The sequence below is a fragment of the Berghia stephanieae genome, chromosome 3 (genome assembly GCF_034508935.2).
Source record: "Berghia stephanieae isolate SIO BIC M18660-M18661 chromosome 3, UCSD_Bste_1.3, whole genome shotgun sequence".
Taxonomy (NCBI): Eukaryota; Metazoa; Mollusca; class Gastropoda; order Nudibranchia; family Aeolidiidae; genus Berghia; species Berghia stephanieae.
The window spans coordinates 106,686,623-106,713,426 of record NC_088362.1 but is presented as its reverse complement, the minus strand read 5'-3'; the positions used below and the strand labels follow the sequence as shown (position 1 = coordinate 106,713,426).

Here is a 26,804-nt window from a genome sequence, read left to right as displayed (position 1 = left end):
GAATTGTAATAATAAAAGAAGTAGAAATGGAAGAAAAAGTAGTAGTAGTAGTAGTAGTAGTAGTAGTAGTAGCAGTAGTAGTAGTAGTAGTAGTAGTAGTAGTAGTAGTAGTAGTAGTAGTAGTAGTAGTAGTAGTAGTAGTAGCAGTAGTAGTAGTAGTAGTAGTAGTAGTAGTAGCAGTAGTAGTAGTAGTAGTAGTAGCAGCAGCAGCAGCAGTAGTAGTAGTAGTAGTAGTAGTAGTAGTAGTAGTAGTAGTAGTAGTAGTAGTAGCAGCAGCAGTAGTAGTAGTAGTAGTAGTAGTAGTAGTAGTAGTAGTAGTAGTAGTAGTAGTAGTAGTAGTAGTAGTAGTAGCCGAAAACTTGTAAAATAAAATTGAAGATATTTATTTTTTGGAAAAGAAGTGATTTGTAAAAAAATTGTTTGAAATCCCGAAAAAAAAGTACAAGAATATACCCTAAATTGTCAGCAAAAAGTCGATTTGGACATCTGCGGTCAAACTGGTAATTTCGGTCATCTCGCCAGCTGAACACACACACACACACACACACACACACACATACAACACACACGAAAACGTGCAAATTACACACAACGGGAAACAAACAACAAAGCGGTGGTCAGACCCTAATCGTGCCTATTGTACAAATCGGGGTAGCCCAAAAGAAAAACAACATAGGAACATCTCATGACTGAGACCACGACCTCCTTAAATAAAGGACTTAGTCAAAGTTTTTGTTTAGACTCTAGACTAACTGCTTAGTTTGTAATTCATTTGATTCCATTTTTTATATTCTGTTGTTATCACAATGGTACAGAAATAACAAGCATAAATGAAATTTCGTCTCTCGATCCAACAGATTTCATCATCACTTGTTTACATGTGTTTGTTGTGTGTAATCTTAAAACGGGTTTCCACGGACTTTTGTAACCTCCGTCATTCCAAAGGTCATAGTGACGTCATAGAGGAGACAAAGATGGAGTAAGATTGTTGTGGTAGTGTGCTCGTGTCAGGCCAACATCTTATTGCTGGCTCCATTTTTGGTCCACATTTCACTTTATATTCCATTGTAAATCCAAATTGTCATGCAATCGGTTGTCGTATACGGACGGATTGCAGTGCGTGCCATCGCCTCAGGAATCCATAGTGAGTTTCAAGTGAAAAATCCTTTCGACAAACCGAAAGAACCACTTCACTTGGTTACAGGTTCATCGGGATTTTCCAAGTCTTTCACTAAATCAAACAACTTTAGTAAGTGGTCTTTTGGTGACGACGCCTATTTTATAACGAGGAATAAAGTAGCCGATGTCATAGGTAAGTATAAGTTAGTTACTAATAAAATTTAAATCACCCAAGTAATCCACTTTCGGTTTGTTCTGTTTCAAGATCACCTTCATAAAAGTAGGTCACACGAGTGTTCTATTATTATTAGTGAAGCTGACATAAGCCGTAACTTGTTTACATCAGGTTGCCTCATGTTTTTAGCCTTATTCACCGCCTTAAATATGCAATTATGTTGTCGAATTTTTTTTTCTAACGTAAAATTAAGACGAGTTTCCGCGCAATATAAAAATATAGATAGCGTTAATATTAATTGCCAAGGACCTTGACAATTGTCAAATCGTCAATTGCCAAGGACCGTGTCGTGTCAGTTCATCAACTACGCATCATTAATTGTACTTTTAACTGCCACGGAATAACATTAGTATCACGAAGTGATGTATTACCACGGAGTGATGTTATTAATATTAATTAATACTCTCATTTTCTCTTCTCTCTCTTATCATTTTCTCTTCTTTTTCCATTGTCATTTTCTCTCTTTTCTCTCTCCCTCTCTCTCTCTCTCTCTCTCTCTCTCTCTCTCTCTCTCTCTCTCTCTCTTTCTCTCTCTCTCTCTTTGTCATTTTCACTTTTCTCTCTCTGTGCCATTTTTTTCTCTCTGTGTGTGTCTCTGTAATTTTCTCCTCTCTCTCTCTCTCTCTCTCTCTCTCTCTCTCTCTCTCTCTCTCTCTCTCTCTCTCTTTGTCATTTTCTCTTTTCTCTCTGTGCCATCTTTTTTCTCTCTCTGTGTGTCTATAATTTTCTCCTTTCTCTCTCTCTCTCTCTCTCTCTCTCTCTCTCTCTCTCTCTCTCTCTCTCTCACACACACACACACACAAACACACACACACACACACTCATTGTTATTAATATTAATGCTCTTGTTTTCTCTTTTCTTTCTTTCTTCCATTTTCTTCGTTCTCTCTCACTCATTCCTTCTTTTAACTTTTAGTTTAACCCACGACTGTGCCAGCTGGTAAATCGTCAACTATCTACTATCAACTGCCACGGAGTGACGTCAATTAATATTTACTCCCATTTTCTCTCTGTCATACTTATACTCATTTTCTTTATTTCTCAGATTTTCTCTCTCTCTCTCTCTCTTTCATTTTCTTTTTTCTCTCCTTCATTTTCTCTTTTCACTCTCTTTCTTTTTTTGCCTCAGGCCGTGCCAGTTGGTAAATCGTCAACACTTAACGGTGTGATAGTGATGCATTAATAATTGTTAATGATTATATTAGTGGTACTCTCAATTTTTCTTCTCTATCTCCTTCTCTGTTTCATTTACTAAGCCCCCCCCCCCCCTCTCTCTCTCTCTCTCTCTCTCTCTCTCTCTCTCTCTCTTATTTCTTCTTTTTGTCACAGACCTTTCCAGTTGATCAATGGTCTACTAGCTATTTACGATTAAATGCCAAGGATTGATCTTGTTGCAAACATGTTTTACATGAATTGTTTCTGTGCTCAGTATGATTTCCTTTAAAACAAAGGAAATCCTACTTTTTTTAAAGATCTAGGACTTGGCAGGGATTTGTCACTTCATCCTTCTGTTTTTTCCCCGCTAAATCCAAAAACAACAGTAATTTTTGTTTTGATATGATTTTAACTCGTCTTGGAATTCATGAAAAGACTAATAAAAATTTTAAACAAATGTCACCGAGTGTAGACTCAGTCCTTTCCACAACGATTGACAAGGAATGAATGATTAGAAGAAAGTGACGGGATTTGAGATTTGTATGCGCGCAAATCAAGGGTCGACTGATATCGCCGCATACATCTGAAGAGTTCCAATTTGACTCCTTGGCAGTTGATGAACCGTCAACTACCAAGGACTCGCTCCTTGGCAATTGACGCTTCCATACAGAAGTATGTTTCAACCGGCATCTGAGTTAGAGACGGTAAAGTGTTATTTTCCACCATTGCGTTTGGTAAAAAAAAAGAAGAAAGAAGCTGTTCCATCACACACATTCATTTCATGAATGGAAATTCTTATGAAATTATGAAAAAGGATGCATTATTCCAGATAAAATGTGAAAAGTATGAGGTGACATAATGACTTTTGATTAACAAGTTTGACTTTGCTGAATTGAAAATTATTTTTATTTATTATTGTAATTGGTGAGTGTCAAAGTCAGAATGCAACTTTTAACTTTCTGAAACCTTGTTTTTCAGTGGTTATTATTTTTCTCTTATTTTTTTACTTTACAGGAGTAGCAGATGGAGTAGGTGGGTGGAGGCAATATGGAGTGGATCCTTCCACCTTTCCCTGCAAGCTGATGCAGGCTTGTGAACGTCTTGTTCATGATGTTAGATTCACTCCACAAGCCCCGGCTGACATCATTGCTGCCAGCTACAATGAGATTTTTGAACAGAAAGAACCATTGATAGGTACTAATCTCACGGTTGATTATTTCATCATTGAAAGTCCAAAAAATCTCGGATTTTTTTAATAAAATTTTTTTTTTATTACCATTGTATTTACAATTCTGTCTTCTGCAATTTATACAGTTTAAAAATAAATATTTCATAGAAGTACGTTTGGTCAATATTCCTATACAATGTGTATTTACAATTTACAGCCTTATTTCTGTCTTCTGCAATTTATACAGTTTAAAAATAAATATTTCATAGAAGTACGTTTGGTCAATATTCCTATACAATGATAAGATACTCGGTATTCAGTAAGTCTGTGGGTCATATCTCAGTCATGAACGGGTGGTTTTCCATATGTTTTTATCTTTACTCTGTATCGCACTTAATCGTACACAACTTTTAAGATGTAATCCTGTAATTTTTTTCGTATTGAAGAAAATTGAATTATGCTGTTCTTAAAGTTTCACGGAAATCGCTGCACAGCTAGCTTCATCTTCAAGCAAGTATCTTGGATTGGTTCCGAGAATGATAAGCCTTATTTATGGCGCTAGATAACAAGATTAAAACCATGAATGAAATTCAAAATTATCACCCTAGACATATTGAGAATTAACCAGACCCTTGGGTGAGAACTGTAATTGTGTAATCTTTTTTCCATCCCATAACCTCTTTTTCTCTTAAAACTCATCCTGACTTGGCCTAAAATTGTCGAAAGCATAGTCATCTTCTAAGTGAACATTATATATATATATTTTTTTTTCTCCATATTTCATCACAGGCAGCAGTACAGCTTGTGTTGTATCCTTGCATCGAGAAGAACGCAAAATCTATGCAGCTAATCTGGGTGATAGTGGCTTTCTTGTTATTCGAGATGGTGAGATTGTCCACAGATCAACAGAGCAACAGCATTACTTCAACACACCTTATCAGCTGGCAGTGGCTCCTGACAGACAAGGGGCACAATGGCTGAGTGACAGGTATGTTATTGTTAAAAACCACTTTTTGATAAGGGAGGCAACTAAAGTTTTACTCCTTTGGCTGCGGCTATTTTGACTCATTCTGAATAGTCTTCTGTGGCTATTCGTCGGACTCAAATTCCAATATGTGTGTGCAGTCAACAGATTGTTTGGACTCGGTCTGAATAGTCTACCATGGCAGTATAGTTTTTCTTATTACAATTATAGTAACTATCAACAGGTAGTATAAACCCACTTTACTTGATGAGATCGATCGGAAGTCCATTCAGAAATTAATAAGAAGAGAGTTAAAACTCTTCAAAAGTAATAAACATCAGTCAAAGTAAATGTGGTCTATAGGAAAAGCCTTTTAATAACATAACACAAGGTCCAATCAATATGAGGACATTAAAAAAAAAAGTACATTTTCTGATAGTGTTAGACAGGCTAGACAGGCAACAATCCTTCTATTGTCTGAAGCAGGGGTTATGTGTTGTGTCAGTCTATGGGCAAAACAATTTCTTCTGAACTCTTCTTCTATTTCTTTATTAGCTCCACCCTCTGCTCATTGCCATACTGTCTCACATTCCCCCACCCACATTGAAGTTTGAGTCCGAATAGCCATGGAAACTATTTAGACTCTGAGTCCGAATGACCACTTTGGACTCCTTTTGTATGATTTTGATGTGTGATATTGATTGAGTAGTGGCCCTTCAGCCTTGTATTTTCATTGGAAGATTTGGGTACGGGTGGAATGAGGACTGTTGGGAGTTTACTGTTTGTTTGTTTTTCTATTTTGAGATCGAAGCTGTTGCAGTGGAAAGCAGACATCTACTGTTTTGAATTTGAATTAAACTATGAAGAGAAACATTTGACTTATATTTCGTTTCTGGATGTATGGCTTTGAAAATTGACAAATAATAAATAGTAAAGGCAAAATTCAAATGTGTACGGAAACACTTATTTTTATTTTTTGATTTAGTGAATTGCTTCAAAACTGACATTCAGAGATGTTGAATTTAATTTAAATTTACATGTGAAGCAGATGATTGAATGCTTATCATTTCTGGTCTTTTGGGTTCATTATTTCGTGATAATTATGTTGAAGAGCTTGATTCAAGACTCCTACAATGATGCCTTTAACCTTTTCTATATAATGTTAGTAATAATGATAATAACCGTATTCTTATGCCTTTTCATTCATTGTACGCTTTCTGCTGTAGATCTTACACAGTGTTCAGTTTCTATAGTTTCAACAGTTATTTCTGTCATCAATTCTTTTGGTGGACTTTAACGTTTTGATTTATTATATGTCCTGGCATTCCATGTTGGGAGTTCAATACAATATTGTCCCATTGAGTCAGATCTGATTAATGCATTGATTCTGAAAGTCGGTACTATTTATATCGTCTATGAAGAGTAAGTTTATTCATTAATTTAAATATCAATTATAATATTGCTATTATGGTCTTTTTGCCCTTATCAAAATTAGAGCTCATTATGGTTTTCAAGATTTACATATTTTTTCAAAATCGAACTCGTTCTGGCTCTCCGTTGTACACATTTACATGGGCTAGTGTGGACAGCACCACCCTCATCTATTTTGAGAAAGCACACATACATGCACACACATACAAACATAGTCACATGATAAAATAAAACATTAATTGGTGTGCCCCCCCCCCCTTTCATAACGAATATTACTTTATAAAAACTATGATTTTTAGACTTAATAATATTCATTAATCATTGATGTTTGCAAGGTGTTTAATTATTATTGTTATCATTATTTTTATCATTTTTATTATTATTGTTATGACTATTATTATTATTATTATTATTATTATTATTATTATTATTATTATTATTATTATTATTATTGTTGTCTTGTTTCCATTTTATCACCATTGATAGAAGACCTGTTACTTCCTACATATGGCTTGTCTCAATTCTGCTTTAAATGATGACTTTGATTTACATGATTTGTTCTTTGTCCTCTCTATCTTTTTAAAAATGTTTTTGTCAACTTTTTCACTGGATGGGAATTTTATTCTCGAATGATGAGCACCATCCTGAATTTCTATTCTATTGGACAAGTGCTATATGTGACACACTGTGGCATGTGTGATACAATTCCAATGCCTCACAGTTACATTACAAGACACATGTTATAATTATAATTTTACAAATTGTTTTTTTTTTTTAAATCATTTTGACATATTAGCTGGTCAATAACCTATTCTCATGTCTGGTATAATTGACCAACCTTATTTGATACCAACCTTATTTGATACCAACCTTATTTGATCACCTTTCATTTGGCAGTCCTGAGATGGCAGAAGTTTCTTCTTTGGATGTAAAAGATGGAGACATTTTAATGCTAGCCACGGATGGACTATTTGACAACATGAGTGAAGATATGATTCTTAGGCAATTGTCATCTTTACATGTAAGTATAAGAAAACGATCAAGCTGGTCAATATATAAGGAAATGTTTTGTCACAAATTTTCTATGTATCTAATATTCACAAGTCACAATTTACTGATTTGCTATAGAATAGCAGACCTGCCACTTCACGAAAAAGGAAATCAGTATGACATTGTAAAAAAATCAGTATCTGGGGAAAAAAATCAGTATGAGACGTACAATTATCCAATTATCCCCCCACCCCCCTTATTTTTCCCCAACACCCAAAATGGCACGCACAACGCCAATCTGGCAATCAGACTACTAACTTATTTAAAGATGGTGGCACTTGGTAACGAGTCAGAAGCCAGGGACCGCAGTGGTTTACCAGTACAGCTCGCTGTCGCTTCACAAAGGAAATGAAAACTAAATAACGCGCCGTGTGTGTTTTCTATAGATCATAGATTGTGGGCATCACAAAGAGGCTCGCTACGTCATGTATCTATCGAGGTATCGCGGGAGGGGTCAAAGTTCACGAGACTTGAAAATTTTAACGTGCAACGTAAAGCACAAAGTAAACGTAAAAGAGAGGGGTGGAGGGCTGCGGGCCCTTGGTCACTTGGTGAAATCGGTACGATCGGCATGCAGATCGGGAAATCGGTACGATCGGCAAGTAAATCGGGAAATCGGTAAATACGAAAAAAAGGTCTTGCAAATCGGTATGATACCGATTAATCGGTATGAACGGCAGGTCTGGAATAGATATGCCAAAGTAGCTCTTCAGAGTCTATAGGGCTAAGCAAGTTTCAATTTTCTTTACTCTTAGGCTTTCGTGAATAAATCATAAAATTTGAAGGCAACATACATGAAAGTGAAAAAAAGAATGGTTAATTAAACTAAAAAATATAATGATACCATTAATGACCACAAAATATACAACAGTGATAATATCACCAATACTTACACTAAAAATGCGAATAACAATAATAATAATAATAGGACAACAGCAATAGTAGTCTTGTTTTTGTATCCTAGGACCACACTAAAACCCCATTTGTTGATAATAACGAAGATGAAATTATAATAATGATGATTCTGTTTCGGATAATAAAGTTATTGAAATTTAGTAACACTTGGTGAAGCAAAAAGCATTGGTCAAGGTGATCTTTATCCTTGGTTACTCTGGGAAATTCCAAAATGAATAACCATCCCCTTCCTATCTTATTTAACAAATTTCTATCGCTAAATAACATTCTAGAAGACTGGAATTTTGCCCATGTAGCCATTACTTTTCAAGGGCAATAGAAACAAACCTAGAAATTACAGACATATTAGTTTATAGTATTGTTATGAAGAATTATAGAATAAAATCTCAAAGACAAAAACAAAGACAAAATCATGAATCTTTTAGAATATCACTTTTAAGTAATTTTCAGTCCTGATACAGAGTGATATGTCCTTGCGTACTTCAATTATAACATATTAAGAACGATTGTTTTCTTTTGTTTTTAAGAATTTTACATCGTCTGTGACACATTTAAGTCATTTCAGCGCCAATGAAAAGATATAGCTTTTGCCATTGGTTCATAGAGGCAGTGAGGGAGATATTGTTGTTAGATATAGCTTTTGCCATTGGTTCATAGAGGCAGTGAGGGAGATATTGTTGTTAGATATAGCTTTTGCCATTGGTTCATAGAGGCAGTGAGGGAGATATTGTTGTTAGATATAGCTTTTGCCATTGGTTCATAGAGGCAGTGAGGGAGATATTGTTGTTAGATATAGCTTTTGCCATTGGTTCATAGAGGCAGTGAGGGAGATATTGTTGTTAGATATAGCTTTTGCCATTGGTTCATAGAGGCAGTGAGGGAGATATTGTTGTTATGAGGGAGATATTGTTGTTAGATATAGCTTTTGCCATTGGTTCATAGAGGCAGTGAGGGAGATATTGTTGTTAGATATAGCTTTTGCCATTGGTTCATAGAGGCAGTGAGGGAGATATTGTTGTTAGATATAGCTTTTGCCATTGGTTCATAGAGGCAGTGAGGGAGATATTGTTGTTAGATATAGCTTTTGCCATTGGTTCATAGAGGCAGTGAGGGAGATATTGTTGTTAGATATAGCTTTTGCCATTGGTTCATAGAGGCAGTGAGGGAGATATTGTTGTTAGATAGAGCTTTTGCCATTGGTTCATAGAGGCAAAGATTGAGGAGATAATTGTTGTTAGATATAGCTTTTGCCATTGGTTCATAGAGGCAGTGAGGGAGATATTGTTGTTAGATAGAGCTTTTGCCATTGGTTCATAGAGGCAGTGAGGGAGATATTGTTGTTAGATATAGGCTTTTGCCATTGGTTCATAGAGGCAGTGAGGAGAGTATTGTTGTTAGATATAGCTTTTGCCATTGGTTCATAGAGGCAGTGAGGGAGATATTGTTGTTAGATAAGCTTTTGCCATTGGTTCATAGAGGCAGTGAGGGAGATATTGTTGTTAGATATAGCTTTTGCCATTGGTTCATAGAGGCAGTGAGGAGATATTGTTGTTAGATATAGCTTTTGCCATTGGTTCATAGAGGCAGTGAGGGAGATATTGTTGTTAGATATAGCTTTTGCCATTGGTTCATAGAGGCAGTGAGGGAGATATTGTTGTTAGATATAGCTTTTGCCATTGGTTCATAGAGGCAGTGAGGGAGATATTGTTGTTAGATAAGCTTTTGCCATTGGTTCATAGAGGCAGTGAGGGAGATATTGTTGTTAGATATAGCTTTTGCCATTGGTTCATAGAGGCAGTGAGGGAGATATTGTTGTTAGATTAGCTTTTGCCATTGGTTCATAGAGGCAGTGAGGGAGATATTGTTGTTAGATATAGCTTTTGCCATTGGTTCATAGAGGCAGTGAGGGAGATATTGTTGTTAGATATAGCTTTTGCCATTGGTTCATAGAGGCAGTGAGGGAGATATTGTTGTTAGATATAGCTTTTGCCATTGGTTCATAGAGGCAGTGAGGGAGATATTGTTGTTAGATATAGCTTTTGCCATTGGTTCATAGAGGCAGTGAGGGAGATATTGTTGTTAGATATAGCTTTTGCCATTGGTTCATAGAGGCAGTGAGGGAGATATTGTTGTTAGATAAGCTTTTGCCATTGGTTCATAGAGGCAGTGAGGGAGATATTGTTGTTAGATATAGCTTTTGCCATTGGTTCATAGAGGCAGTGAGGGAGATATTGTTGTTAGATATAGCTTTTGCCATTGGTTCATAGAGGCAGTGAGGGAGATATTGTTGTTAGATATAGCTTTTGCCATTGGTTCATAGAGGCAGTGAGGGAGAATTGTTGTTAGATAAGCTTTTGCCATTGGTTCATAGAGGCAATGAGGGAGATGTTGTTGTTAGATAATGCTTTTGCCATTGGTTCATAGAGGCAGTGAGGGAGATATTGTTGTTAGATATAGCTTTTGCCATTGGTTCATAGAGGCAGTGAGGGAGATATTGTTGTTAGATATAGCTTTTGCCATTGGTTCATAGAGGCAGTGAGGGAGATATTGTTGTTAGATATAGCTTTTGCCATTGGTTCATAGAGGCAGTGAGGGAGATATTGTTGTTAGATATAGCTTTTGCCATTGGTTCATAGAGGCAGTGAGGGAGATATTGTTGTTAGATATAGCTTTTGCCATTGGTTCATAGAGGCAGTGAGGGAGATATTGTTGTTAGATATAGCTTTTGCCATTGGTTCATAGAGGCAGTGAGGGAGATATTGTTGTTAGATATAGCTTTTGCCATTGGTTCATAGAGGCAGTGAGGAGATATTGTTGTTAGATATAGCTTTTGCCATTGGTTCATAGAGGCAGTGAGGGAGATATTGTTGTTAGATAAGCTTTTGCCATTGGTTCATAGAGGCAGTGAGGGAGATATTGTTGTTAGATATAGCTTTTGCCATTGGTTCATAGAGGCAGTGAGGGAGATATTGTTGTTAGATAATAGCTTTTGCCATTGGTTCATAGAGGCAGTGAGGGAGATATTGTTGTTAGATATAGCTTTTGCCATTGGTTCATAGAGGCAGTGAGGGAGATGTTGTTGTTAGATAGAGCTTTTGCCATTGGTTCATAGAGGCAGTGAGGGAGATATTGTTGTTAGATATAGCTTTTGCCATTGGTTCATAGAGGCAGTGAGGGAGATATTGTTGTTAGATATAGCTTTTGCCATTGGTTCATAGAGGCAGTGAGGGAGATATTGTTGTTAGATAGAGCTTTTGCCATTGGTTCATAGAGGCAGTGAGGGAGATATTGTTGTTAGATATAGCTTTTGCCATTGGTTCATAGAGGCAGTGAGGGAGATATTGTTGTTAGATATAGCTTTTGCCATTGGTTCATAGAGGCAATGAGGGAGATGTTGTTGTTAGATATAGCTTTTGCCATTGGTTCATAGAGGCAGTGAGGGAGATATTGTTGTTAGATATAGCTTTTGCCATTGGTTCATAGAGGCAGTGAGGGAGATATTGTTGTTAGATAGAGCTTTTGCCATTGGTTCATAGAGGCAGTGAGGGAGATGTTGTTGTTAGATATAGCTTTTGCCATTGGTTCATAGAGGCAATGAGGGAGATGTTGTTAGATATAGCTTTTGCCATTGGTTCATAGAGGCAATGAGGGAGATATTGTTGTTAGATATAGCTTTTGCCATTGGTTCATAGAGGCAGTGAGGGAGATATTGTTGTTAGATATAGCTTTTGCCATTGGTTCATAGAGGCAGTGAGGGAGATGTTGTTGTTAGATAGAGCTTTTGCCATTGGTTCATAGAGGCAGTGAGGGAGATATTGTTGTTAGATATAGCTTTTGCCATTGGTTCATAGAGGCAGTGAGGGAGATATAATGGTTAGATATAGCTTTTGCCATTGGTTCATAGAGGCAGTGAGGGAGATATTGTTGTTAGATATAGCTTTTTCCATTGGTTCATAGAGGCAGTGAGGGAGATGTTGTTGTTAGATATAGCTTTTGCCATTGGTTCATAGAGGCAGTGAGGGAGATATTGTTGTTAGATATAGCTTTTGCCATTGGTTCATAGAGGCAGTGAGGGAGATAATATTGTTAGATAGAGCTTTTGCCATTGGTTCATAGAGGCAGTGAGGGAGATATTGTTGTTAGATATAGCTTTTGCCATTGGTTCATAGAGTCAGTGAGGGAGATGTTGTTGTTAGATATAGCTTTTGCCATTGGTTCATAGAGGCAGTGATGGAGATATTGTTGTTAGATAGAGCTTTTGCCATTGGTTCATAGAGGCAGTGAGGGAGATATTGTTGTTAGATATAGCTTTTGCCATTGGTTCATAGAGGCAGTGAGGGAGATATTGTTGTTAGATATAGCTTTTGCCATTGGTTCATAGAGGCAGTGAGGGAGATATTGTTGTTAGATATAGCTTTTGCCATTGGTTCATAGAGGCAGTTAGGGAGATATTGTTGTTAGATATAGCTTTTGCCATTGGTTCATAGAGGCAGTGAGGGAGATATTGTTGTTAGATGCGAATGCTAACACAGCTTTACGGGTAATTGAGGAGGAATCATTTAATTTTTTAAGAAAACATCCTGATGCCCCCGTAATAATTCTTGGTGATTTCAATCACTGCCCTCCTATAAATTCTTTTTATCAACACGTCTCTGTTCCTACCAGACGAGATAAAACCCTGGATCTGTGCTATACAAATATTAAAAATTCATACAGAAGCGTTCAAAAAGTAAAAATAGGAAATTCAGATCACAATAGTGTGTTGTTGATTCCAACCTACAAAACTAAATTAAGACAACATAAAGCGATTGTGAAAGAAACTCGTCTTTGGTCAACAGAAAATATAAACAAACTCCAAGGTTGTTTTGACTGCACAATATGGGATGAACTCATGTCTGATAACATGTCACTGGACGAATGGGTTGATGTTGTCACGTCTTATATTCATTTCTGTTGTGATTTGTGTGTGGACACTAAAAGGATTAAAATATTTAACAACAACAAACCTTGGGTCAACAAACGAGTTAAGTTATTTATAAATATGAAGAAAATCGCTCATATGAGTGGGGACAAAAACAAGCAGCACGAGGCAGAAAAACAATTAAAGAGGGTAATTTATGAAGAAAAACGTAAATATAAAGATAAAATGGAAACAAACCTTAAAAATTCAAATGCATCGCAGGCGTGGAGGATGATTAAAGAAATGGGTGGCGTTAACAACAAAAAGACCGATTTTAACAATGACACACATATGAATATCGAGGAATTAAATAAGTTTTACTGTCGATTCGACACCATTGACAACGTACTTTCAAAAATTAATATCATAACAAAAAATACGTCTCCTCCGCCAGAAATCGAAGAAGAGGCGGTCATCAATGTTCTTAAATTATGTAAAAAGAAAAAAGCACCAGGTCCAGATGGACTTAGTGGGGAACTCATTTCAAACTGTAACAACCAACTAGCTGTCCCTTTCTTGCCTATTTTCCAACGTTCAATAGATGAACAGAAAATCCCAATTATATGGAAAACATCGACTATAATTCCAGTACCCAAAAAGAATCCACCAACTCAGCTGAATGATTATAGACCTGTTGCTTTAACATCAATTATTATGAAATGTCTGGAAAAATTCTGAAAAGAGAGCTGTTGCAATTTATATATGACCAACACATACTTGATCCATATCAGTTTGCCTACCAACAAAATCTTAGTGTGGAAGACGCACTCCTCACAGTGATGCATTCAATATCAAATCACTTGGATGTTTCACCCGCCAACTACTGCCGAATCCTATACATCGATTTTTCGTCTGCCTTTAATGCCATGAAAACCAACATATTAATCAGTAAACTGCATGCTCTAAACCTTCCCCATTACCTCATCAACTGGTATAACAACTTTCTCATCGATCGCCCCCAACATGTCAGAGTAGGCTCAAATATATCATCAGTAAAAACTCTTTCAAACGGATGCCCACAAGGGTGTGTAAGCTCACCTCTACTTTACATCCTCTATACAAACGATTGTGTGGCTAGCTTTGATAACTGCCAACTCATCAAGTATGCTGATGACACCGCAATACTCGGCCTGCTCAATGATTCCGTCTCCGAATTTAAATACACTGAGCAAGTTAGTAAATTCAGCAAATGGTGTGCCGATAACTGTCTAGAGCTCAATGTAACAAAAACAAAGGAACAACTGTTTGATCACAGAAAAATAGGAAAAAGAGCAAGACAAATAACAAAAATTAACAATCAGGCGGTTGAAACTGTTGAAACGTTTAAATACCTTGGTGTAATTATAGATAACAGTCTAAGATTTGAATCGCACACCAACAATGTCATCAAAAAATGTAACCAGCGCTTGTATATACTCAGAAAATTAAGGTCTTTCAATGTGAACAGAAAGACCATGATACAAATCTACAAGTCATTAATATTGAGTATCGTTTCGTTTGGCATCACAACGTGGTATGGAAGCTGTGGAACAAAAGAAAAATCCAAACTACATAGAACCCTCAGAGAGGCTTCAAAAATAATTAACACAGACCTTAGAAGCCTTGACACAACTTATATTAATGCAGTTGAGAAGAAATCTTTTAACATTATCAACGAAAAGAGGCATCCGCTGAACGAAAAATTCCAACTTCTGCGCTCCGGAAGACGGTATCTAGAAGCAAAATGTCGGACAAATCGACATAAGACAACCTTCATTCCAACCGCCATAAAATTAATTAACAAATCTTCTGTGGAAAAATGAGACAACCAATGAAAATAACGAGAAGCAGTGTCGTGAATCATCATCATCGACATTGCCGCCGTCGTTATCATCATCATCATCATCATCATCATCATCATCATCATCATCATTATCGTAGTCATCATCATCATCATCATCATCATCATCATCATCATCATCATCATCATCACAATTATTGCCATCTTCTTCTTAATATAAGACACTATATTTATAATATGGTTATCTGCTGTCCCAGAAAATATATCGTATCGTTCTATCTGTCTGTGTGTGTGTCTGTGTGTATGTATATATGTATGTATGTATGTATGTATGTATGTATGTATGTATGTATGTATGTATGTATGTATGTATGTATGAATGTAGGCATGCATATACGATGATATGCTGGTTTGTATGTATGTCTGCATGTATGTATGTATGTATGTATGTATATGTGTTTGTATGTACGCTCATTTCTTTTGTATACATGTGTAGAAACAATGTGCAAGCGTGTATGTTCGTGTATGGCTGTGTCTGTATTTGTAAATGTGTTGATGTTCATACCATGAACCAAACTGAGCATTGTTTACCTCACATGAATTGCCTTTAATTTGGACAATAAAGATTATTATTATTATTATTATTATTATTATATAGCTTTTGCCATTGGTTCATAGAGGCAGTGAGGGAGATATTGTTGTTAGATATAGCTTTTGCCATTGGTTCATAGAGGCAGTGAGGGAGATATTGTTGTTAGATATAGCTTTTGCCATTGGTTCATAGAGGCAGTGAGGGAGATATTGTTGTTAGATAGAGCTTTTGCCATTGGTTCATAGAGGCAGTGAGGGAGATATTGTTGTTAGATATAGCTTTTGCCATTGGATCATAGAGGCAGTGAGGGAGATATTGTTGTTAGATAGAGCTTTTGCCATTGGTTCATAGAGGCAGTGAGGGAGATATTGTTGTTAGATATAGCTTTTGCCATTGGTTCATAGAGGCAGTGAGGGAGATATTGTTGTTAGATATAGCTTTTGCCATTGGTTCATAGAGGCAGTGAGGGAGATATTGTTGTTAGATATAGTGTCCAAAAGGATAGAAAGATGTAAAACAATGGCATGTCTCACCAAATGTCACGCTAACATGACATACAGTGCAACATGCTTATTAATTGTGACATTGCCTTGTTCACAGTAAACTGTCCATATAAGCTGTATCTCATCACAGGAGAACAACCAAAGATTTAAAGGAAGCAAATGCAAAGCCACAGCATCGGTTTGAATTATATTGTGGACCCTAAACATTATTACTATTATTATTGTTATCATTAATATTATTATTATTTTAAAAAATGTTTTATTATTATTATTATTATTATTATTATTATTGTTATTGTTAATCATATGCGAATTCATTAATCTATTCATAAAATTTGGTTTGGATTCCAGAATGAAAAAGAGGCAGAAAGGATTCAAAGTGCAGCCAGCAACCTAGCAGAAAATGCTTACCAACTCTCTCTTGACCCAGACTACATGTCTCCCTTTGCAATGTCTGCCTGTGATGTTGGCTTGGATGTTACGGGTAAGTTTTGTCTGTTCCATTGCTATTCTAAGAGGGTTACTGACAGCTGCTTCTCATTATACAGACTTACCAAACAGTATGAAATTGTGTATTTTGAGATGAAATTTTGTCTAACAAATGATGAGAAAATTTACCAGAATCTGCAAAATTTTGATAAAAAAGTGAAAAAGGGAGAACAATAGTCATTGAAAATGGTAAGTTTTGTTCTAATTTGACTGGGTCATGAGATGAGGAATCCTGCATTTGTGTAACAAAAAATTCTGCATTTGTGTAACAAAAAATAAGTCCTGACAAAATAGTGAATCCTCGAAATTATTAGCTTGATTATCATGCTCTATTTTGAAGTAAAATATAAGATTATGAAGTGACACAGTTTATGTTGGTAAGTCTGCATGAGGAATACCCATGCTGTATTTTCTCTCCTCTTATATTTATCCATAACTTCACTATCCATGCAAGGCTTACTTTTGCTGAATGCTTAGACCCCATGTAGATTCCTCTGCCGAAAGGTAAGCAGTCAGATGCATTTTATTGTGAGAGCTATTCGGATATCATTTCCAAATCTTTCTCTGTCATATAACCATTTGGTGAACCCCTTTTTAGCTCTATAATCACATAATTGTATGGGACTTCTTAGTCCTACTCGATTTCAGTGTAAATTTATGTCTGGCTTTAGAAGCATTAAATATCGTAGTGCTATTGCAAAAAGGACAGGGTGTCTTATACTGTATAAAATGAAAAGTTGGTGCCATATGGCCTGCTACTGGGAATAAGTGAGACATGAAGATATGTATTGAGCACATAGAATTAAACGAATGAGAATACGTACGAAGCCTAAAAAGTGTCCACCAATGAAAGCATTCAGCGCCATTTTGTTGTTGGCTGAGAATGTAGTAATTACCATTCATTCGGTATCTATGTCAACATAACGACACAAGAAAAACAACAAACAATATCAAAATCCACAATAAAATGTTTCAGAACTGTTGCGTATATTTATGGCACAACGAAGCTGTCAAAAAATGAAGTTAGAGAATGTGTGTAATCATGTATTATAATAACCTGTAATGTGTTTTCCAACCACCACATCATCTACTACTACAACCACCACCACAATATCATCACTAACACTACTACTACAACCACCAGCCCCACATCATTATCACTACCACTACTACTACACCACCACCAGCACATCATCATCACTGCCACTACTACAATCACCACAACCACATCGTCATCACTACCACTACTACTGCAACCACCACCACCATATCATCATCATTACCACTACTACCACAACCACCACCACCACTACTACTACAACCACCACCACATCACTATCTCAACTACTACAACCACCACCACAATAGCATCACTACCACTACTACTACAACCACCACAACCACATCGTCATCACGACCACTACTACTACAACCACCACCATATCATTACCATTACCACTACTACTACAACCACCACTACCACCATATCATTACCATTACCACTACTACTACAACCACCACAACCACATCGTCATCACTACCACTACTACTGCAACCACCACTACCACCATATCATCACCATTACAACTACTACTACAACCACTACAACCACATCATCATCACTACCACTACTACTACAACCACCACCACATCATCATCACTATCACTACTACTACAACTACAACCACCACCACATTATCATCACTACCACTACTACTACTGCAACCACCACCACCATATCATCATCATTGAAATATTTTTTTTTTTTAATTGAGCTTTATATAGTGCAATATCTACTAAATGTGCTCAAAGCGCTTTACAAGGGGTCCCTGGTCAACATTTAACATGTAGGACGGGACATGACGCCTGTTAGGCGATATTACAATTTTTCGGACAAAGACAACTCTGTTAACGGCCAGGTACTCATTTTACACCTGAGTACGGTGAGAGAATGTGAGTAAAGAGCCTTTTCCAAGGACTCAACTATGCGCCGAGCGCGAGGCTCGAACCCAGGACCTTCCGATCCGGAAGCGAGTGTCATACTACTAGACCACATAGCCGCATCATTACCACTACTACTACAAACACCACCACCACATCATCATCACGACCACTACTACTACTACTACAACCACCACCACCACCACCATATCATTACCATTACCACTACTACTACAACCACCACCAAATCATCATCACTACCACTACTACTACAACTACAATCATCACCACCACCACATCATCATCACTATTACTACTACAACTACAACCACCACCAACACCACATCACCTCACTAACACTCAGTACTACAATCACTACCATTAGGTTTTGGAGCTTTACTTCATTTGAAATAAGGAAACTTCGGAATTGTATTTGGCATTGTGTTTATATATCATAATATAATTCTAATCAGTTATCTATTTAGAACTAGATACTATACAATATGTATGCCAAATACCACCCCAATTCCCCTTTCTTGTGTGCGGGATGACTACACACATAAACAACAGAAACAATTTAAAAACAAGACTATGACACGCATCCACTCACACACGAGGCTATACTATTTATCCTTTTCTCTATATAGAATAGGACAAGACAAACAATAGCTTGACTCTCGCTACACTTCGCATTGATGTTTGTCGTCTCACGAGTTCAACTCTCAGTCGACCTGTCAATATTCCTTTTTGCCTCGGACGTAATCATTAATAGAATGTTGTGTGGTTTTGACCATGAAGAAAACCTTAAGAAGTCACATTTATATCATTTTAGAGAGATCGTTTTGAATAATTTTGAGTTAAACGAGCGAGCAGCAACTTGTTTTCATGAACGGCCGATCAGCGCTTGTTTACTATAGTAACGCGATTCCCAGCCAACATCAAAATGGCGGATATTTTTCTCATCGAGGCCGCTGGTTGGTTAGCCAATAAGAGCACCGTACGGTTTCCATTGGGTAAATTCCTTGATTGAGCATGATGGACTGTGGACTATATAAATGTTCATGTTTTAAGAGCTATGGTTACTCTACATATATGTATTGAATTTATTTCAGGTGGCAAACCCGATGACATCACATGTATCTTGGCAAGAATAACCAATCAATCAGATGTCTTTCTTTGAAGCAGGTGGTAGGAGTAAATGTTAAATTGTAGATTGACAAATAGGGAGTGGAAGATAATACCCTTTTAAAATATTGTTGCTAGTAATTTATTCAAATAATTGCCATCAGCACAAACAATACAGAAAGTTGGGTTTTTAAAGTGTTAAATGACATTTATTGCAATGTATGGAATGTGATTTATGTTGATCAGCGCATATTGAAACACATTAATTTAACTGATCATTAAGTTTGAGTTTGAAACTTGTCACATGATTTTACATTTTGAAAATATTGAAATTGATTTATTTTGTAACCCTATTCAAATAAAGGTCTACAGAGAACAACTCAATTTATAACACCCGATAGTAGATACTTGTAGTCCAATTATCTTTTTGACAAATTCTTGAAGCATTGAGGTGGTAGAATCAACAACCTCATTAAAGTCATGTCTGCCAATCCTTCCATACAACTGCAACAGTTTTACGCTAATTCTATTTAAATGCTGTACCATTCTTGCCAACCAGTATAATTCTTAGATTTGAATATGTCCAAAATTTGGCAATATGGAAATTTTGACAAACAAATAAGCTTATGCAAAAGGGTTGTAACTAAAATAGAGAGGAAAAGACCCCAGCACCTCAAAAGACTTGGGATTTGGAATTTATTTTTGGAATATAAAATTAGCATAGTCTATTTCCTATACCCAGTTCTAAATTCTGCAATGTCTTGAAATGCTGGGAGAGAAGGAGGCAAGGTGTTTCTATTTTTTTTAAATGCGCCCAATCCTTGACAGTGTCAAGTAGATAAATAAATGATTTAATCCTTAACTGGCGGGTTTAAAGTTGATCATTTCCTTGTTGATCAAAAGTTTATCCCGTTTTTTATCAGAATATAACCCCATAACCTCATTTTTCACCAAGAGAGCTGCAAGCAAACAGAGGTGCATTATTGTTATTGTTCTCTTGGTTAAAACATTTAGGTCTGGGGTCATATTCTGATAAATAATATATAATTGGAGAAATTATTGTTCTTGCAGCAACTATTAATAGTATTTGTTAAATACTAAAATTTTTATAAATAGTAAATGAGTGAGTCATGAGGATGATATGTATTGATATTATATTTTGGCACTTGTAAGAATGCAAGTTTTTTCTAATGCAGTAGAATGCATGTGTACATAGTGTAAGGATACATAATGTAAGTAGTCCATACCTTTCATTCATATGTGATCCATGATATTGATATTGAATTGATGTACGCATTGTCATTGTAAGGTAGTATTCAAGAATTGTATGTCTCAGTATTGATGTGTATCTGTTGTAATGAGAAAGTCACTCGAGGACGTTAGATTGTAGGCAAGATGTTTGGTTGATGTTACGACTTTTCATACAATAACAAAATGTCTTTAACATCATATATCTTATTTTAAATGACTCCTGATTTTCCAAAAGGTGTCAGCCAAAGACCACAGCGAGTCACCATTTTTAGAGAGAACTGATTGTAGTTAATGATATATATTTAGCTTTTAAAAATAGAGTAAAATCATTTAGCTGATTTGTTTTGGTTTTTTGGGGTTTTTTTTTTTTTTTTGGGGTTTTTTTTTTTTCTACTAGTATCAAACAAAGCGAGAAAAATTGTGACTGTAAAGGAAGATAATAAATATTTTCAAATTTAGTTATTTTCTGGTAATAATAAAAACGACAAGCCTCAACAATTTGAGTTAGTATTCACGCTACTTTCATTATTTTTGCCCAATGACAGTCCAAAAATCAATATAAAACAGCTTTTGGGTGATATTTTGATAGAGCAATACTTGCATTTGATACAATTTATTATTATTTACTCTTTTGTTGGAAATAAGATTTTATTTTACTTGGCAACCTTTATTTGGTTTCTTACTTGTTAAGCTTCATACTATTTGGAAAAAAAAGTAGAAGAAATGTTGAACAAATTCACTAAAGTTAGAAAAAGAAGTAAAAGTGCATCCATTGAGCTCTCAAGTTCGGACTTGCTGTGGTATTGCTCATGTCTATTATTATGTTTAAGAATTATATTTATCTTCATGAAAATTGAAATGATGCAGTCCACATTGGATAATAATTATTCCTGTGAAAATACAATCAGTCACTGCTAGTTCACATGTTCTTATCAACCAGGTAGTCTTATTTTATTTATAAATAATGATGTGCTCTATTAGTATCTTGTGTATTTCCGGGCATTGTTAAATAATGATACGCTCTATTAGTATCTTGTGTATTTCCGGGCATTGTTATTATTCAGTGTTACCTGTATTAGGCACAATTAATATGATGATATTTGTCTCGACATTCCCAATTGTTAATTGATTTGACCATGGTTATGTATTCAGAGGTTTGCACCAATTCCCCATTATATATGATAAATAGTTTGGTGCTTCTATGTTGTTGTTGTTTTTTTTGTTTGTTTGTTTCTTTTTTGTTTTGTTTGCTAGATTAATAAAGACAAGTAGCTCATGTTTTCCTGATTAAATAGTAATGGGACTAGACTAGTCGTAGTCATGTAGGAAAGGAGACAGTCAGATGTTGGTTGATTAGTCATTTATTTCTTTTAGAGATGATTTTAAAAAAATCAATCTGTCGCAAGTTATCATTGACTCTCCTGTGCGTTGTGTATCGTATTCCTACTTTTCCGTTTCTTAGGTCTAAAATTAAAGTTGACACTAAATTAGCCCTCATCTAAATACATAAGTTTCGTTTTTAATCCTTGACATTTTATTCATGATTAACCCACCGCCTCAATATGGTACATATGCCAGGTCGGACTGAATGCTATAATTAGGATTTTAAGTCTTGTGAGGTGTGTTGTAAGGTTTTTTAGTGACGTTTGTCATAAAAATAAATCCAAACTTTGCTGTTTTGAAAAACTATTGAAAAAGTTCTTTTTTTTTATCAGTTTTTCTTGGTTTAATAATGAAATATAAGTAAAAACTAACAATAGCTTCAAAATGATAGTAGTTATAGCTTTTTGAAGTGTCAAAAAGTGTGGACAAAGTTGATACTCTGTCTCCACACTTTTTTGGACCTTTGAAACTATCTCTTTTTTTCTATTGGAGCTAAATTGCTAGATTGCCAGTAACTAATGAAAACAATTTTTTTTCCTTAGTTTTTTCCAAATAACTTTTTATTGAAGTATTTGTATAACTTTTTATTGAAGTATTTGTGGCGAACGCCACAAAAATGACCTTTTGTCACAGCCTCCTAGATATGAAACGAGTTGAAATACAGAAGCCTTTGCCACAAACTTGATGACTGACCAATGTTAACGGTCAATAAGTATTCCGTTTTTTTGTTATCCCACATGCCGGCTTGCATATTTGTATATAAATACATTGCCTTAATGTAGATGAACGATTGTAGTTTTATAAGGTGCTAAAAAAAATAAAAAAATCTTTTCATTTTGACAATAATTTCAATTTCACACGTATGGTTTTCCTGGAAATGACACCAGATTGAGGGTGTGGGTCACTTTACACCATTCACATTGAGGGTTGGGTCACTTTACACATTCACATTGAGGGTGTGGTCACTTTACACCATTCACATTGAGGGTGTGGGTCACTTTACACCATTCACATTGAGGGTGTGGGTCACTTTACACATTCACATTGAGGGTGTGGGTCACTTTAACACCATTCACATTGAGGGTGTGGGTCACTTTACACCATTCACATTGAGGGTGTGGGTCACTTTACACCATTCACATTGAGGGTGTGGGTCACTTTACACCATTCACATTGAGGGTGTGGGTCACTTTACACCATTCACATTGAGGGTGTGGGTCACTTTACACCATTCACATTGAGGGTGTGGGTCACTTTACACCATTCACATTGAGGGTGTGGGTCACTTTACACCATTCACATTGAGGGTGTGGGTCACTTTACACCATTCACATTGAGGGTGTGGGTCACTTTACACCATTCACATTGAGGGTGTGGGTCACTTTACACCATTCACATTGAGGGTGTGGGTCACTTTACACCATTCAGATTGAGGGTGTGGGTCACTTTACACCATTCACATTATTGATACGGGATCTGTGTAGATGCTTTTGATTTTTAAGAATTATTATTATTTCATTATCGGCCAGAGACTTACTCAGCTAGGATCATACTAATCATACATATTTGGGTTTCTGACAGGTTTTACACTGATAAAACTTTTTTTATAATTTAGACTAAAAAACTGTTACTTCAAATATATCAATCGATGAAGACTTTGAAAAGTCTATAACCCAAGAATTTTTTACCGCCTTGGAATTTTATGTTGACGATTTTTAGACAACATTTTAAAATGTATTCTGTTTGTGTACAATTGGGTTAAACTTTCTCTGACGTGTCGAGTTAGGGGGAGGTGGGTAATAGAATGAGAAAGATTTCAATTTTATTTCACATTGTAAGAATCATTGCCATCAACGTTGTAACAAATTTTAATATTTTGAGACTCGTACATTGTGTAAATAAATCCATATCCCACTTTTTTTTTTTTTATACCTTTCAAATCCTCTCAACAGACTTCCTCTTTTCATATGATTCTCAATCATTTTTTGATCACATAATTGCCAGTTAAATAGTGATATATTCATATAATTTAAATCTATCAATTTGGAGAAAAAATGAGTGCCCCAATTCTCAAAATAATTATATATGGGGGTTAACAAGATATTGAAATTTCAATCTGAAGTCAATAATACCTAATGTGGGATAAATCTATATTCTTTATTATTGAAATTTATTTATTTGGTTTTGCTGTTTGTTTTATATTGTTTTTTATTTTTTAATTTTACCCCAATATAGCACCACTTAAAATTGAATATACATGATACCAGATTGAGGCATAAGGTTGTATTTGTCTCAAGACATTTCAAGAAAAGGTGAAATAATCCAGACACCAATTGTAGCATCAAGAGTGTTATGAATAGGGGCAAGGCAGGCCTGATTCCATTGAATCGTAGCTTAAGGGATGAGAAAAAAGAGTATTGTCATAATGATCAACTTTATGAAAATGACGTGCTTTAAATTGTACTCATGGTATATATAATAAAACATTGAAATACAATGATTTTAAACTTTTTTTTTTTTTTGTAAGGGAGGGGAAGGGGGAAGAGATTCTGCTCATTGTAAACTGGAAGCTGTCATAGTGTTAAGAAGGGAACTCTTTGCTGGTGCATGTGTGAGGCAGAGAATATGTATGTATTACTGCTGGAGTCTTTTTCACATTTAGAGTAAGTCACCATTTTTTTTCTTCTCTGGTATTGATGGCCAAACAATGATAAAGGCACTGAATTGTACAAATAAAATAACTGTCGTTTGTTTAGAATTATCTTTTACTCCCCCCCCCCCCCAAGTGGTGACGTGAATTGAAAGCTGTGTAAAGTAATCAGCTTTTGTTTTGTTCTTTTTGAAAGAGTAGGGCATTTCGTTGACATGTTACCAAGGGGCATCATGTGATGTAAGATTGCTGTATTATAGATTCCTGTAAATATATTGTAATATTTTAAAATAAATTTTGCTGTGTCAAAATTTGAAATGTTTACATTTCTTCTTTTATGAAGACAACATTCCATTTGTTTAATTTCATGTTTCAGCCATTGGAATCTGAATTTGACAATGTACGAGTCTCTCCCTCCGAGACTTCATAAAGATCTTGGAAAACTTCAGAAAATTAATCTTGATCTCATATTTTTACAAACCTCATTGTAATTCTAGAATGTATCGACTATCACATTTTCTTCGTTTTTACTGGCGCTGATATGACCTAAATGTGTTGCAAGCACCATAGATCCCTTAAAAACATAAAAATCTCTTTGCACGAAGAGGGAGAGATATTGCCAGTCCTTACTTCCCACTGGCACAGGCTTTTAATTCAACACTATGACCTAGTCTGTCAATACCCGGCATTTACTCATATTCATATCGTTTTTTCATTATTAATAAAATGATAAGTAACAAATTTACCTTTTCGTGCTATGTCTAGGCATACACATCACACTGAATAAAATGTATATATGTTATACATTGCAGCCCACGTATAAAAACATCTGTTGTAACAACATTCTCTCTATAGGGACATGGGTTCCATGTCCCCATTTTCTGGGTGGGGTTCCCTATCTCCCATAGTGGGCAGGGAGGCACTTACTGTCTTCTATCCCCCTATATCTCTGTTTTCCAACATGCTTTCTGTCTTTGTCTTGGAATGAGATTACTTGGTTTAGTGGAGGGAAACAGTCAAATGTATAGTTAGTTTTGGGAGATGATATTTTTTGTCTTGTAAAGCATCTCTCTGTTATGCACTGTTTTGTTTTGTTTACATTATTTACATATTATATACGATTTGTAAACATTTGAGTGTATACCTTGGGACCTGTGCTTGTGTCTGGATGAGACTTTTAGGTGATCTCAAACAAAGTACTTTGATAGTGTGCTCTTGAAATCTACATTTGTTTCCTATTTGAACAAATTCCCATTTGTCTTACCTTTACTTGGATGCTTTTTTTTGTAATTTTAGAGCCTTTTACTCTCCCATTTTCTTCCTTTTTACTGGCGCTGATATGACCTTATTGTGTTGCAAGCGCAGTAAAACCCTTAAAAAACAATAAAAACAAAACATCACTTGTCTCAAAGTCAAAGTGACATACTGGTTCCAAGATTTTTTTCTAAAACTCCTTCCCACTGTTTCCCAGTCATGAAGTTGTTGCTAGATCTGGTCAGGAAGTACTTTGCAACACACCAGCAGTCTATCCAAAGGGAGTTGGTAAGTAAGCACTCGCGCTACCATTTAGACCTGTAAATTCTCAGTCAATTAACTGAAATCAGTCAATTTGTCAAATTCAAATATTTAAAAAAGGAAAGAAATAAAAAAAGAAAGAATTCACAAATCGTAGTCGAATGACCGTAAAATAATTAGGAGTGTTCCACAGCGCTACGCATAGCTCATGGGGACCGTTTATATTAACGATGTATATATTGCCAAGACAAAGCGGCGCTTTTTATAAAAGGCGTGTCTGAACACTTCCCTGGGTATTTTCACACATCCTTCGTTAAATTTTTTTTTCACTTTCCAATCCGTCGTGATCCCAACTGTAGCCAATTTTAACTGAGCCACCGAGCGATAAATTTCACTGTTTCATCTAAGCCAAAATTGACCACATTTACCTTACCCTTCGAGTCTCAAAACTATGATAAAGTAAATTGCGAATGCCGCAAGTCCGTTATGTAGACATCTTCAAATCGAAAGGTAGGATAGATTGCTACAAGCACATTTCGATTGCCTCACGTTGTAAACAAACTGGTTGACCGTTTCTT

At 35.8% G+C, this 26,804-nt stretch overlaps 1 protein-coding gene across 2 annotated transcripts; it reads left to right on the top strand.

The window, feature by feature from the left end:
- Window positions 1-948: 948 nt before the first annotated feature.
- LOC144969097 (protein phosphatase PTC7 homolog) lies at window positions 949-25,022 on the top strand. 2 transcript variants are annotated; one of them, XM_078908148.1, is made up of 8 exons: window positions 949-1,312; window positions 3,524-3,703; window positions 4,467-4,665; window positions 6,970-7,093; window positions 16,224-16,356; window positions 19,415-21,658; window positions 21,708-22,955; window positions 23,496-25,022. In XM_078908148.1, exons 1-6 carry the CDS (start codon window positions 1,084-1,086, stop codon window positions 19,480-19,482), a joined length of 933 nt encoding a protein of 310 aa, XP_078764274.1. In that variant the 5' UTR covers window positions 949-1,083; the 3' UTR covers window positions 19,483-21,658; window positions 21,708-22,955; window positions 23,496-25,022. The 2 variants fall into 2 exon arrangements, with proteins under 2 accessions (XP_078764274.1, XP_078764272.1); XM_078908146.1 differs by having other exon boundaries at window positions 954-1,312; window positions 16,224-17,153; window positions 19,334-21,658.
- The last annotated feature ends 1,782 nt before the right edge of the window (window positions 25,023-26,804 follow it).